Raw genomic sequence first — 15,490 nt, forward strand, 5'->3', positions numbered from 1 at the left:
TTAATTTTTAAATATTTCAAAGTTTGATGTGAATGTTTTTCATTTTTTATAATTGTAAGAACTCCACGGAAAACATTTGTAATGATTCTTACCTCACCACACAGCACAGAAAATAAATCCAGCGCACTAACCTCCTAGGTCAAGCAAAGGAGCACGCTGCACAAAATATTTGACAAACTTTTAAAAAATACTTATTAATTATTAGTTAAGTTTTTTTTTAATTAAAACAAAATCTCATATTAATAATTTTTCAATTTTTTCAAATTTTCTGAACACGAATCTCTGTTACTAACACGGATATTTATTAACAATCAACAAAGAAATTATTTTTAATGCCAACCAATAGCAAAAAAATTAACGAGAACGTGAATGGAGAAATAAATTTGCAGTTTCGAAAGCACATGCAGTTCATTCATGCACCGCATCCACGTTTTCATCTCCGTCCGATCCTTTTATAAACGTCACCATCTCCAATATGCATATGTCTGTTTGTTAATGCAATGTATGTCCTTGCCCATGTATGTTTATTTTTGTATGGATGTTATTGAATGGCTGGTGTTGTATGTTTATTTTTGTATGTTTGTCATCGCCTGTTTGTTGTTATGTTACTCATCACCGTTTAACCAACACGCATATCGGGTTATATATAAATGCAGACTGTATGTATGTTATAGATTTATTCTATAAAGATATATATATATATATATTTATATATATATATATATATATATATATAAGTATGTATGTATATATATATGCTGGAAGGAGACCATAATTGATGTTTGGATTTATACTGGCACAATTTCAAACTTTAAAAAGTGTGGATAGAATAAAAGCTGACATCAGCAATCGATCGAAGGTAATCAAGAAACTTTTTTCCAAAACTCGCAATAAAAAACCATCTGGTGTTGAGTACAGAAAACGTAAAGCAGAAAAAATTGACGATTTAAAGAAGAATTATTAAAAAGACTTGAAAATCGGAAAATGACTCGAGTGATTTTAATATAATAAAAGAAAGAGAAATTGATGTACTTATACGTAGTGGTCCAACGACCAACCATTTAGAAATAAATGGTTGGTTGTCCTCCGTCAAAAATGTACTGCATGGAAAGGCTAAAAGTGAAAGTCTCAGAGCAATCCTATACTAAATAAGTAGCCCGCATGATACTTTAATTACTGCATATGGAACTGATACCAAAACTGCTGACTTTGCGCACGACGCACTTACATTAGCAGAACAATTAAAAAATTATAGTTTTTTAATCTCTTTAATTGCATGGTAAAGTGTACTGTTTCAAATAAATGTTGTTGGTGAAGAGATGCAGGCCAAGGACATGGGCCTGGTACAATGCACCGAAATGCTTAAATGTATTATGTATTTAGAATATTACAGAATGTTTTACTTTAAACAAGCAATGGTTGACGCTAAAAAATAAGCTGAAGACTTAAACTTCGAGCCTGTATTTAAACCAATGAAGAAGATGCGACGAGTGAGACGTCATTTCGATTAAAATGCTGCTGACGAACAAATCCAGGATCTAGAGAAGAAACTCTCTTTACAAGAGTTATAACCAAATACATAAATCGAGAAAGAAATAGCAGAAAATTTCGATTTTTGATTTTGCTGACAAAAAAGCTAGAAGAGTAACATTTTAATAACTTTAATCAATGTTTTGCTGATTTAATTAGGAGAATTTGTTGTCTGTGTAATAAAATCATCTGTTATAAAATTTATCTAGTTGTGTTGCATTGCTCATTTATATAGTTGTTTTCAATAAAACATACCTTTAAAAAAATTTAATTTTACACTTAGATTAAAAATTATTTAAAAAATCTCTTTAACATATATCTACAGATGTTGCATATTGACCTCGCTTGTAACCGTTCGTTAATGTTAAGCTACCTACCTTCCATTGCTAATATCAATAATACAAGTTTACAAGTTTTGCCCGACCTGTCTTGACAACTAAGGCCGGCGCTTTTGCTCAACTATTTGACGAGTAGAAAGTACAAAAAATCAGTTAAAATAATTATCAGCACATGTTAGACGTACTATTTGAAATTATGTAAATGTTGGATGATGTTTAATATGTTCTGTGCTATGTGTTATGCATATTGTGTATTATACGCTATATATGTACTTTTTGTGTACGTGTTTGTTATGTTGTGTATGAGTGCCTTCAGAGCGTTTCTTATCTAACTGAGTGTAATAATAATAAAGTGTTCAAGTGCAACCGATAATTTATGTATTAGCCTATATACAAGGATACTTCTACATTTATGGTGTATGTGAATACACTAAGAATTTTGTAGCACTATACTAAATTTTCTATTTGATAATATCTATGATGGAAAATTAGGTTGATAAATTTACGCTTATTTCAAAAACGTTCAAAATTTATTTTCATGAAACAAAATAACGTCCTATTTTCATTCTTCCATAATTATTTCCCCGTTCTGAAGCCTTCACTCTTATCATATTTCTTATTTTAAACCTCCGCGTCATCGTAAGCCTTATTTTCATTCAGCTCCCACCAGTGATTGTTTCCTATCATCATTTCCTTTCCAGCCCAACTCCCAAATTCTTGGCTAAAACATTAAGAATCATAATTAGCACACACTCTAACCACAACCTTAGCCCTAAACTCATCATAATATGCTCACATGGCCAATGAAAAAAACTGAGAGTGAATATTAATAATAATAACAACAAAATGAAGAAGAAGAAGAAAAACTTTTATCAAACTGTAAAATTAAGTAATATAATTAAAAGAACAAAGTAATAAAAGTTGGAGTAATAAAAGGAGGAAGGATCTTTTTGCTAATTTAATAATAATATCAAACTAAACTTCTATGAAGATTTTATCTACAGGTGTTTATATTACTGTCACCACAATTCTCTTTTGTACATTTTGACACAAAACATCTTTGCTATGGCCATCACCAATCTTTATTGCAATTCTTTTTCTCAATTATCTTCTCCTTCGGCAGAGAGCACTGTATTCTTTTTTTACTTTTGAAATCTTCAACTTCCTTTTCTCTTATATTCGATATTTTTTTATCTTTCTAGTTTCCAAATTTTGATCTCTATCCCAATAAGACTAACATAGAGTTATGGAGATTCACCCTAACCCTAGTGTAGAGCCACGTACTTTATAAAATACAACTTGAAACTTTTTTACTGTTTCTTGAATAATATACGATAAACAAATAATTGTAACTTTTACTATTTTCAAGAGGGTTGAAATTTATAGGCAGAATAATAGCGGCATCTGTGAACGTTAAACAAATTCAATAAATAATTTCAGCAAAGAAAAAGTAAAGAGAAATCATTAATTTCAATAAAATCGTTAATTGAAGTAATTCCATTGGTTGAGCACAAGCTTTAAATCTTAGAAATTGCAAAGGATCTGGAATGTTTTCTGTGTCGTTGTCATTTTTCTCTACAAATTAAGGTAATTGCACCACAATTACGCAAACAAAACCACGAATAAAAAAACCTCTTTAGTAAATGAAAAAATTTTAGAATTAATTTGTTGGGAAAACAAATGCGATGGTAGTGAATTCATAAAAAAAACATTAATTAGCATACTAAAATTTTTTTTGTAGTGAAATTAAAACAACAAAAGAAATACCCGACAACAACAACAACAACATTATCTATTCTATCTAAAGCTTGCAGAAGTCATCCTCATTGACAAGAAGCAGCTTGGAAGAAAACGTACAAAAAGAATAAATATATCACTAACGATTCGGCCTGTAATCTTGAATGAAAATAATTACAAATACGTTAACAAGCACGATCACACTTGACGTACAAAAACTTTGCGGTGGAGAGAAATCTTTGTAACATGAAAACCTTGAATAACTTGGTTGAAATCGATATAAACTGCACCAAAATAACACTCATTTGCGTAATGAATACCGATAATGCAGCACAATTTGTTTAAAATTTACCTAAAAATATAAAAATGCCCAAAGGTATTTTTATATTTATGCTTGGAAGCAAAAATTTACGCAACCTTGTTATTAAAAATTAAAAGAAATGTTTTTATACAGATTGGAAAGAAAAAATTCTGAATCACACGATACGAGCAGAAAATTTTTACGGGCACTGCAAACATAAAATTGCTTGAAGTCTTACAAATTAGACAGTGGAAATATTTCAAACGAAGCATGTATGCAATTATTCCATATTTGATTTTTTATTACATTTTCTATTAAATTATTTATTAATATTGAGGAAAAAAAGTAATTTATATTTTTCAATCATCACATCACTAAATTAAAAAAAATCTTTTAAACAAATATATAAGTTTAGGCCGTCAGTTCATAAATTTTTTGTTGAACAGATCAATATAAACAGTTTAATGTGGTCTCAGTCTAATTTAATTAATATATATATATTATATATATATATATATATATTATATATATATATATATATATATATATATATATATATATATATATATATGGTTTCAGTTGGTTAAACTTAGCTGAGGTTAAACAATCAGACAGAAGTGTTGTTCAATGTGAGTGACTTTTTCATATGACGAATATTTGTTCTGATATAAAAAAAATCTCATACAGAACCAAGAAAAAGACTAACCATCAAACAACAGAAAGACAAACGGACCGACAAATGCACAGACAAGTATTAATATAGGAAATTTGTTCCATCCACCTACAACTTGTTGATAAATACGTTTTGCAATCTTAAAATATGCTTGTTGTAAGTTCACCAATTAGATAATAAAGAATATATTGCGCTGCTCATAAGCGCTGTTACTGCTTTACAAAAGAAGCAAGCTTTTAAAATTCAGATTCGGAACAAGTGTGTTTTAAGTTCCCTCTTGAACTGACCCAGTGATAATCCAGTTTGACGCAAGCAACAAGGGAGAGCATTCCAAACAGATGGACCACTTACAGAGAAATTACGCGAACCATTCTTAAGCTTGGTCACAACCGTGACCAACGTATTAGCACTACTTGATCCCAAATCATAGTCACTCAACACCTTCTTTGTTTGCAAGCATCAATCGGCCAAATATATGGGTGCCAAATTGTTCAGACATCTAAAAACCATAACAGCAATTTTAAAAATAATTCTCTTATGAATAGGCAGCCAATGAAGGCTGTTTAAAACTGGTGTAATATGGTCACACCAGCGATTGCGGTAACAATCCTGGCGGACATATTTTGAACTGATTGCAGCATGGTTATTTCCTTTTTAGAAACACCATACAAAAGACTATTACAAAAGTCAAAACATGAATGAATGAAAGCGTGCACAAGAGCGCATAAAGTTTTCATAGTTAAACACTTTTTAATTAGACTAAGACGACGAAACTGAAACATAGACATGGCAGACACTTTTTACACGTGATCACACACATTCAAATTGGTGTCGATAGTAAATTTAAAGACAGTTGAATTCCTGCAAAAATCAATCACAGTGTCATCAATTTCAACTGAATATAAGTCAGTCTATGAGAGTCTTTGCCACGTACCAACGGGGAGTAAGTTTGTTTTAGACTTATTCATTCGAATGCCATTTTGGTCCATCCAAACATCAATCTTAGAGAGACAATTAACAAGTCTTTCTTTTAAACCAACAACAAAACTAGGTGGAGTGCCGGCAACCAACTGAATGTCATCGGCATATGCAAATGCCCTGAAACCAAATTCATTCACCACATTTAGTACATCAGCCGTGTAAAGCATAAACAACAGTGAGCCCTGTGGTACCCCAGATTGTACAGCATCACTATCAGACAGGACATTATTAAAACAAACCTGTTGAGACCGATTGAAAAGATATGACATGAACCAATGTAACGCTGAACCACTAATACCATAACTAATAGAAAGACGATGAACAAGAGTATCATGCTCAACGCAATCGAAGGCAGCACTCATATCAAGGAGAGCTAGTATAGAAATCTATCCAGCATCTGAAGCCTTAAATAATTCCGATGTTACTTTTAGTAACAACGTCTCAGTTGAATAGTGCTGCCTATAACCAGATTGATTAACCGGTAAAAGATTATTTGCGCTCAAATAACCTATAATTTGTTTAGAAACAATTTTTTCAATGATTTTAGAAATAAATGATAAAGTCGACACCAGTCTATAACTGTTGACAATATTGATGTCCAAACCCGTTTTTTTAAAAAGCGGGATAAATATTGCATGTTTATATTATGTCGGAAAAGTTCCACTAGACAAACTCAAATTAATTAAGCTTGTCAAAAATGGTAGGAACAAATCAATGTGCTGCTTAAACACACGAGTCGGTAGCAAATCAAGCATTCTTGTTTTATTTGATGCATCCATGATTATGGTCTTAATATCAGATGAGGAGCAATTTATATACATAGAAAAACATGCCAGATAGTTTAAATTGCACAAAAAGTTAGGTTGACCAAAACCGTGTATAGATGCTTTAATGTCAACAATTTTTTTTCTGAAAAAATTAAAGAAAGTATTGGAAGTGTGGTCTGTATTTTGAGAGGACAACTCACGTGATATGTCAGTGTTTAATATTTTACCTAATACTTTCATACCATAACTAACAGTATGCCTATTCGGGCTATTTTCATGAATAGTGGTAATGTTCTTTCAATATTTCCTACGTTTCTAAGCACAAAGCCTATTCTTATTTTTAAGTACATTTACATACAATTTTTTATTAACATCATTCTTAGAAAATCTATATATTTGCTCAAATTTCCTACAGCTTCGCTTACACTCACGACAAACAGAATCGAACTAAGGCGCTGTTAGTACATATCTCAATTCAATCTCATGTAATGGTGCAACCATATCAACAATGGAACGAATTTCATGTTCAAAAAATTCAACTGCTTCATCAACAGTTTTGAAATTAAAATTTTTTTAAAAAATGTGTTTTTCAACTAAAGCTATAAACTTTTCATTATCAACACGAGACCGTGAACGAACATGTTTTTTGGTCTTTATATTGGGGGGAGGCTAAGCGACATACTCGCTTCAACAAAATTTCGTATTACGTGGCATAAGTAATAAGTTTGAGAAAGTTTGAAAGAAAAGGAATGAATGATGAACGATCCAATAATGAATGAAGATGGACTTGATGAAATGAACTTCCAAATCTAACCATCATGATTTCATTCATGCATCATTCTTTCGACTCCAAACAATTTTGCACCCGCACTATTAAACAGACCTTGTAGTGTCAGTACGTCAGCAATAGGGATTTTGAGTGAGCTGAAAATCTTAAAAACCCACCTTTAATTTAAAATGGCTGATGTTTGGCGTGGTTTTCCATAAAATGGCCCTAGTCAAAAGTTACACCAACATTTGCTTTGTTATTTGATTACTGATTCAAAGCATTTCCTAATTAATAAAGCCTTTTAAACTTTGATGTCATAAACGAATGTTTGCCTAATAAGGACAAAAACAACCAAAAAATGAAATAAATAAAAAAAATTATAAAAAGAAAAAGAACTACAAGCAAAAATTACAGCAACCATCAAAAAATATCGAACGCTTCTATTTCTCTACTTCCCGATTTGTTTTTTTCACATCCGACTTGTTTCCGCTTACATTCAAGCGTTCCAGCAGTTATCGTTGAGATTGAATAAAATTTACATAAACAAAATTTTGTTATCTGTTTTGATTTTTCTGAACAATTTTTTAAGATTTCTTTATCACTCACTATAGGCAACTTCTGTGAACAAAAAAGCCGTCGTAAATAATCGCCAACTGCTTTTATATTTTGGAGTAATTTTTTTAGTTTCAGCTTTTCAAATTAGCTTTAAAAGTTTTATTAAAAATTAAATTTTCAGAATAACTTTATTTAAAAATTATAAATTTAAGAGATGCCATCGGTAGTGTTATCATTGTGTTTTTGCACTGGGCACGTGGGCAGTGCGTAGAATTCATACTTTCAGATGTCATAAATTGGCCCGCTGTTTGTCACTGAACATCGGTGATCTTTTTCGCGTATGTTTGTCAGATGACAGTTTCCTGGTGCAAACCCCTAAGCATGGAGTTTTTATTTTGCTGAATTCGAATTGTTTTGTTTATTGAAACTGGCTGCACTTGATTTATGGACTCAAATTCGGTTGCATTTTATGTATGAAATAAACTCTGGAAAAATATTTTTGGTTACTATGCTGATTTATTTTCGAGGAAGAAACTAACTTTTGCAGTATTTCATGATTTAGGTGATTAAATATTAAAAGAAATGCAATGAAATAAAATATTTAAAAAAGATATTTAATTTTAACTCCCAATTACCTATTCATCGAGTGAATTATTAATACAGACTTTGAGCGGTGAATCAGTCTGAAGTCGGAACCAAAAATGTGTAATAAATAAATTTATTATATTTATAAACAAAACAACGCATCACCATACGAAAACTTCAACCCATCAATAAACTCTAAACATGTGAATGAAAAATGAGACCATTTAAATACAGAAAATAACTTTTTTGGTCGTGAGAATAAGAAAATATGAAGTAATTTAGTGTTGTGTATGTCGGCATTGTTTGAATGCCGATGGAGTTCACTGGCGGATTTAGGGGGACCGGGATGCCTCCCCTGTGGCAAGCGTTGTTTGTGCTAAAAATTAGTAAAAGTGGTTATTTTAATAAAAAATGTAGTGTTTTTGTAGGAAAAATTGACATTACTAGAAAAGTTGCCCCCTGCTGAACATTGAAAATTTTTCAAAAAAAATTGTGAAATTCCCCTCCCCGCTCAAACTTTTTGTTGAAAATTCAAAATTCCCTTCACCCCGGTTGTCAAGTAATTTTTGATCGACAGTTTTTTATTCCCGCCTCATCGACATTTTTTTAAAATTCCCATCCCCCTCGATCGTCATATATTTGTAAAAATCTTGGCCTCCTCCGTCAAAGTTGTCTAGATCGGCCACTGATGATGTTGACGATGTTTGAAATGCATGCACTGACAATGATGATGATGATGAATGAATGAATGCACTGATAATGTTGATGAATAAATGCGTGTGGTGATGATGAATAAACGCATGCATTAATAACATTGATGATGAATGAATGCATGCATGCACTGAAAATATTGATGAATTAAAGCATGCACTGATGATGTTGATGATGTTTGAATGCCGATAGGTGCACTGTAAATGTTGATAGTGCATGAATGCATTCAGTAGTAGTGCAGATGATGGTTTGAATGTCTGGATTGATAGGAGTGCTTGCGTGGTGGCCATCAAAGGTTTGAAAACATTTTTGCTCGAGGCGCAAAGAAGATATGCTTGTGGAACGGATGAAATGAATTCTTATATCAGAAGAAATATTTCAAATGTTATTACTCTAAATTTTGAATTTCAAACGAATTCATAATTGTTTTAGGAATGGAAATATTAAATTAGGTTTCAATAAACAATTATTTACATTAATGTACCTACCTAATCAAGGTGCTTACATTTCTCTGGTTCTTCATCCGTAAATAAGTTTTGTTAGAAAGCAGGTATAACATGAAAACGTCATAAATATATATAAATACATATTTATGTTTATACGAATACATAAATATGAAAATATATGAATATAAATAAATATATGTTTATCTTTCTCAATTACTAATTTAAAATATAGAACAATTATTAAAATTTGCATGTTAATATACAAATTTTATTATAAATTATTTATTTTTTAAGTAACTTTCAGATATTTTAATTTACGCTAAACGTCTACGATCGTCTGCTCGTTTTCACATTCCCTAATTTCTGACAAACTCTTTTATGCTGAGATCGCTTTTCCTTTTTCTGGTATTTTCCTTTGAAGCTTTCTTCCATCTTTTCTGACTACTTCTCCGTTACTCAAAATTTATCTGTTTGCAATTTTTATCGAGGAGACCTGTTGAACACATCGAAAACCGCACTTATGAGTGAATTTATATATTGTTAAAAGATACTTTGCCTGCATTTTAAAATGTATCAAACCCAAAAATTCATTCTCTCACGTTAACTTCAGTATGTTTCAGACAAAGTCGTTCGATTAAATTTGATCCCATCAACAAAAGTTAATCTTTTTGAAGATATGACGTTAACCTTCATGAAGAAAAGTAATGCAGTAGTGACAACATTTCTGAGATAATTAAGCCAAAAATTAATTTCAAAAATGCAAAATACTATTAAAAGGAAAAATCATTTTTAAACGACCTTCATCTCAATGTATGAACAAACTAGGGTGTTGGTTTCGGACAAAAAATGTCCCATACCTACCCTGAAAATTTCAGCTGGCTACGTGCAACGGAATGGGGTAATAATTGTGGGAATACCATTCAGATGTCTGGATGACAAAAGGACAAGTGTATAGAAGGAAAAAAGAAGGGAAAGAATAATTTTAGGCATACGTAAAAATAGTCATTTTTTAATATCGAAAAATAATAACTTTCACGATCAAGCGTCAACGAATGTTAGAAATGTTTTCAAGTTGACATCCAGCCTCAGTTGCATCAAACATCTGAACTTCGGTGCACTTCGTTTAAATTTTCCATAGTTTACCATAGATTACAAATAACGTGATTGATCGATCGCTGATTTTATAAGATAGCAAAAATTTCCTCATCGTGTCCACTACACGTTTCAAAGTGCTGGTCATTGCTAGATTATTATTATTGTTTGCTTACTGTCTGCACGTTAAACAACAATCGCATGCTACATTAGTAGTAATTGTGTGAAATCACAAAATTATTAAGTTAGATATCCTTTTTGCATATGAAAATGAAATTTATCATCATAATCTTTATCATTAATTTTATTATTATTATTTTAAATGATTAGAAAATTATAGGATAATTAATTGAACAGTTAAACAAACTTTTTTCGTCCCATTCTGCCATTTCATTAATTTTTTATCGGACTCTCGAATGATTTAAAAAAATGTGCGCTGTTGAATAATATTTTAATATTTTATAACTAATTTTGAAAACAAACACTCAATGTGACCGTAGGATAAAAATAATGGAAGACGATAATGTCTTTCCTGACTCACTTTTTATTACCGTCGTTCATTTTTTAGTCGTTCAAACCATGTGCTGACCAGGCTTGAACGAAATTTGAATTCCATAAATTTCTATCTTTTTAAGTTTATATTCTGTAAAAATAATTACAAAATTGATAAAAAGAAATAAGATTAAGAATAAGAATGGATGAATGAGAATTATAACATTAAATTTTTTAATGTACAACTTTAATATACAAATTTGAAACAACCAAATTTTTCTTTAGACTGGAAGTGTAATCGAAAAGTCAAACAATGGTTTATGGCTCTGACTAGATGGAAAAGCGTTTGAAAGCAATTTAATTTTTGAATTATGATAAATTGATCAGTATTATACATTTAGTTTATTTTCTACAGAAGGAAATCTTTTTGCACCTCTCTTTCATCATCTACGTGTCTTTTTAAATTTATCCTTTGAATTCGCCTTTGAATTTGAATTGAATTTATATCCGCCCGAATGGTCGGAACTAACTACGCGATATAATTAATTATTGTTATCTTGTTATATTTGTTATCTTCGCTATCTGTTAATGATTGTAAATCAAAGAATCTTTTCATACCATAGAGGGTTGTAAAAAATCTACTGTTAGGTGCTATGTGAGAGGTCGTTTTTAAAATTGAAATACATTTTGAACAAATTAACAATTTTACTGAGCCAGTCAACTTACAATAATTTATGATGATGTCATATGGAAATGATGATGTCTCCTGGGAATCAATAACGATGAAATCATTGGTGTTTCAGCATCGGCTCGTGAAACGATGAAAAGGTTGTCATAGTAGTTAACAGTGAACTATAAAATTATTATACTATAACAGGGGTGGCAAACTACTGCCCGCGGGCCACATTCGAAGCCTTAAAAAGGTCGTCAGCCAGATATTATGATCAAAAAAAGGACCCACAAATCTTAAAAAAATTCTCCCCAGGTCGAAAAAATTTGTTGCTTAAGTACATATGCGGTCCTTCAAAGATAAAAGGTAAAATAGTTCTCAATGCGGCCCTTACAGCATAAAGTTTGCCCACCACTTCGCTATAATGTTTTTTATGTATAAGTTGTTAGATCAATTCGGAGATATTTAACTATTTAAAGATGTTTTGCAGAATTACAAATTTGAACGTGTAATAAATAAAATCTTTTATACGAATTCCAGCGGTGTTTTTGAGGTTTAAAATTTTATCATTATGCATGAAATAATCATAGGAACTAAAAAATTATATATAAAAATATAAATAAATTGAAAATAAGAAAAAAATATTTAAATGAAAAAAAATTTCAAACTAATGGGTTGCCGATACCAAATTATCCGGGCCGGTTTTTTTAAGCCAGTTCGATCCTGGTTATAGCAATTTTGATATAATTGGCTCAGTTTCTGTTATAAATTTTACGTCACTATGATATGATATGATATGTAACGCTCTAGGAGAAGGATTACAGGAGGGGGGTTGCGAAATAAGTATTTTTAAAAATTTATCATTAATAAATTTAATTAATCATCCTGAATTAAATTTAATATATTCACTCATAAACAGTACTGTCTTTAGTCTATCTATATTATAGAGAGAATAATTTGAGCAGGCGAGCAGTTGTATTGAGCGAACCTGGAAGTCTAGAAATCTTTGATTGCCTGTTGTTTACTTTTCTCATTAAATTGTTATTAAATTAAACCATGAACCGGTTTGCCAAGCGAGTGTTAGTGGTCCTCGCCTTGTTTGTACTCTTCATTTATTGCATCATATATTTCAAGAAAGACCGCCATCTAGTTAATAATCACGATGTTAAAAGTGCTAAACCAAGTGCAATCAAAGTAACCGATCAGGTGTGTTTTTCTATTAGTAGTTAGTTAATGTTTGTTTATGGGTGATGTCGAATCATTGTCTATAATACGTATATTATATATATTCGTATTGTATGTGTGTGTGGTATGTCTAATTGTAATTGTCTATCTATCTAAGCTACCCACCCACTTTAAAAACACTTATACTTATAAATAATCATCTCATCCTATCCCCTGCTATCAACAAATAGATGGAGATAAATAAAAATAGTCTATCTTACTGTTACTATACCAGTGTCAGTGTGTCAAAGTTAGATGAAAAATATCCAGCTCCGACTCTAGTCCCTCAAAAAAATCCAACTCAGGCTAAAATTTTTGACTCTACTTCAGGTTCCGAATTACAGAAAAATTTTCAACGTTTATTTATATCATAATTTTTTATTCTCCATATCTTGTTCTCTTGCACTGGCTACCTATAAAATATAGAATAATTTTTAATATTTGCACATTTATGTATAAGTCTCAATCTAAATTATTTTCTTAATACTTATCAGATATATTAATTGAACCTAAATGCCCTGGTTTATAATTGTTTTTTTTGTTCTCACTTCTTCTTAACTCGTGTTAAACACTCTTTTGCTAAATCTGCTTTTGCTTTTTCTGGTTCTTTTCTCTGGAACTCTCTACCTACTTCTCTGACTACTTCTCTATCACTTACGAAGTTCAGAGCGGAACTCAAGACCCATCTGTTTGCAAAATTCATTGAGGAGCGCTGTTGAACATTGCAGAAATAGTGCTTTACAAGTTAATTGAATTATTATAATAACATAATATAATATTATGACTACTTCAAATTGGCTGTCATAAATAATTTCTATAGTCCAGATAATTTTTTTCAGTATTACTCAATCACCTTGCTCAAAATTAATTCAGTGTAATTTACTGTTGTGGTAATGATGTGATTCGTTAAATTAATTTAATTTTTTATGTTTATTCGATCAAAACCAAAATTCTCTAGTATTATTTTCTATTTATTAAAGTGTCATGTGAATGTGAAAAATAGTTGAAAGGGAGTCAATATATTTTAATATAAATGTCATTTATGTGTACATGTTGTTATGTGATTATAAATTACTCAGAAAGATTTTTGACAATCGAAACATATGTTTTGCAATTAAAAAAGCATATATATGAAAAATATTTCTAAAATTTTGAAATTTTTTAAAATTACCTAAAATATTTAAATTTAATTTAATTCCTACTCATTCAAGGTTTTTTTGGAAATAAGTTTTGACAAGGAAGTTAAAGGAAAAATAATTATTGGTTTATTTGGTGATATTGTCCCAAAAACAGTCAAAAATTTTATTGCCTTTGCTCAAGGATTTCAGATAAGTTTAATTCATTAATGTATTTTTTAGATTGAAAAAAATTTTTTTTTTACAAAAATCAAACTTTGACTATTGTAGATATTGATCCAATATGCTATGAATTAATATAACAATAAAAAAGATTAACATGATGACAAATGTAGAGATTGGTACAACATGCAAAAATTAATATAATGATAAAAAAAATTAACATGATGCAAAATATACAAAGTAAGAATTATTACAAGTTTCTGTAACTTTTGAGTTCCCAACAACACACAGCATACAGTACAGGAAAACTTGCAAAGACACACATCACACACATAGCATGTGATAGGCAGGATCCTCTTTTTGAATTTGAACCCGGTTAAATCAAATCACCATTAACCATTATGCCATCATGCTCTGCTCAAACCAAAAAAATTACAGAAGAATATTTTTTAAAATATTCGAGATACATGAAAAATGTAAAATGGTATGGGAAAATCAATAATTAATTGTTGTAATATTTATGAAATATTGAAAAATTTATGAAAGAAAGTTATAAGTAAGAAAAATTAAATCCGAGTTGGATGTGATGTTGGTGTAGATATTAGAACAAAAAAAGAAATAAATGTATTGATAAATATTAAAGATGAAGTAATAAAGACTACCGAGAAATAGTTAGGAGTAACAGAATTTTTAACACAAAATATTATTATGTAATGCAATTTAATGTAATGCAAAAAGTTTTTTTTTTTGAAATTTTTTATTTTATTATAATTTTATTTGGTGGGGTCGAATGTGGCGGATCAAAAATGTTGCGATGGCAGGATGATTTCAAAATTGCGAAATTGATGACTTTTTATGCCAATTTCATTATTACCGATCCTATATATTAATACTACTTAATATATGTATACGTCTCCGTTTATTCCCGTTAATGATTTTTTTTGCCAATTTCCATTTATTTTATTACATTGAATTTTTAATATTTTCTTCTTTCATGGTCTGGTGGAACATCACCGTATTCTCGCTGGATTCACCTCTAGGAGTCATGGATATGACCTATGACCTAACCCTCAATGGGAACTTGGACTGCATTACTCTCTAATGTAGCTTCTACTTTGTCATTAATAAAACTACAGCAGTCATGCTCTACAATATTGTTAAGATACCATTTTGTCTTAATTTCACGCATAAAATTTTTAAAAAATGTCAACGCTAATTTTTACCGGAATATTTTCTTTGGGGACGCATTTTGCACACCAGACAAATGTTACTCAAAATGTCAATAAAATACACAATTAACTTTATTAACATTAATATTGCT

At 30.4% G+C, this 15,490-nt stretch overlaps 1 protein-coding gene across 1 annotated transcript; it reads left to right on the top strand.

The window, feature by feature from the left end:
• Positions 1 to 12,703: 12,703 nt before the first annotated feature.
• Positions 12,704 to 15,271, top strand: HELRODRAFT_163942 (hypothetical protein; the record flags this gene model as incomplete). Its single annotated transcript, XM_009029031.1, has 3 exons — positions 12,704 to 12,853; positions 13,063 to 13,201; positions 15,210 to 15,271. 3 exons carry the CDS (start codon positions 12,704 to 12,706, stop codon positions 15,269 to 15,271), a joined length of 351 nt encoding a protein of 116 aa, XP_009027279.1.
• Between the last annotated feature and the right edge of the window lie 219 nt (positions 15,272 to 15,490).

This window comes from Helobdella robusta, assembly GCF_000326865.2.
Source record: "Helobdella robusta unplaced genomic scaffold HELROscaffold_6, whole genome shotgun sequence".
Lineage (NCBI taxonomy): Eukaryota > Metazoa > Annelida > Clitellata > Rhynchobdellida > Glossiphoniidae > Helobdella > Helobdella robusta.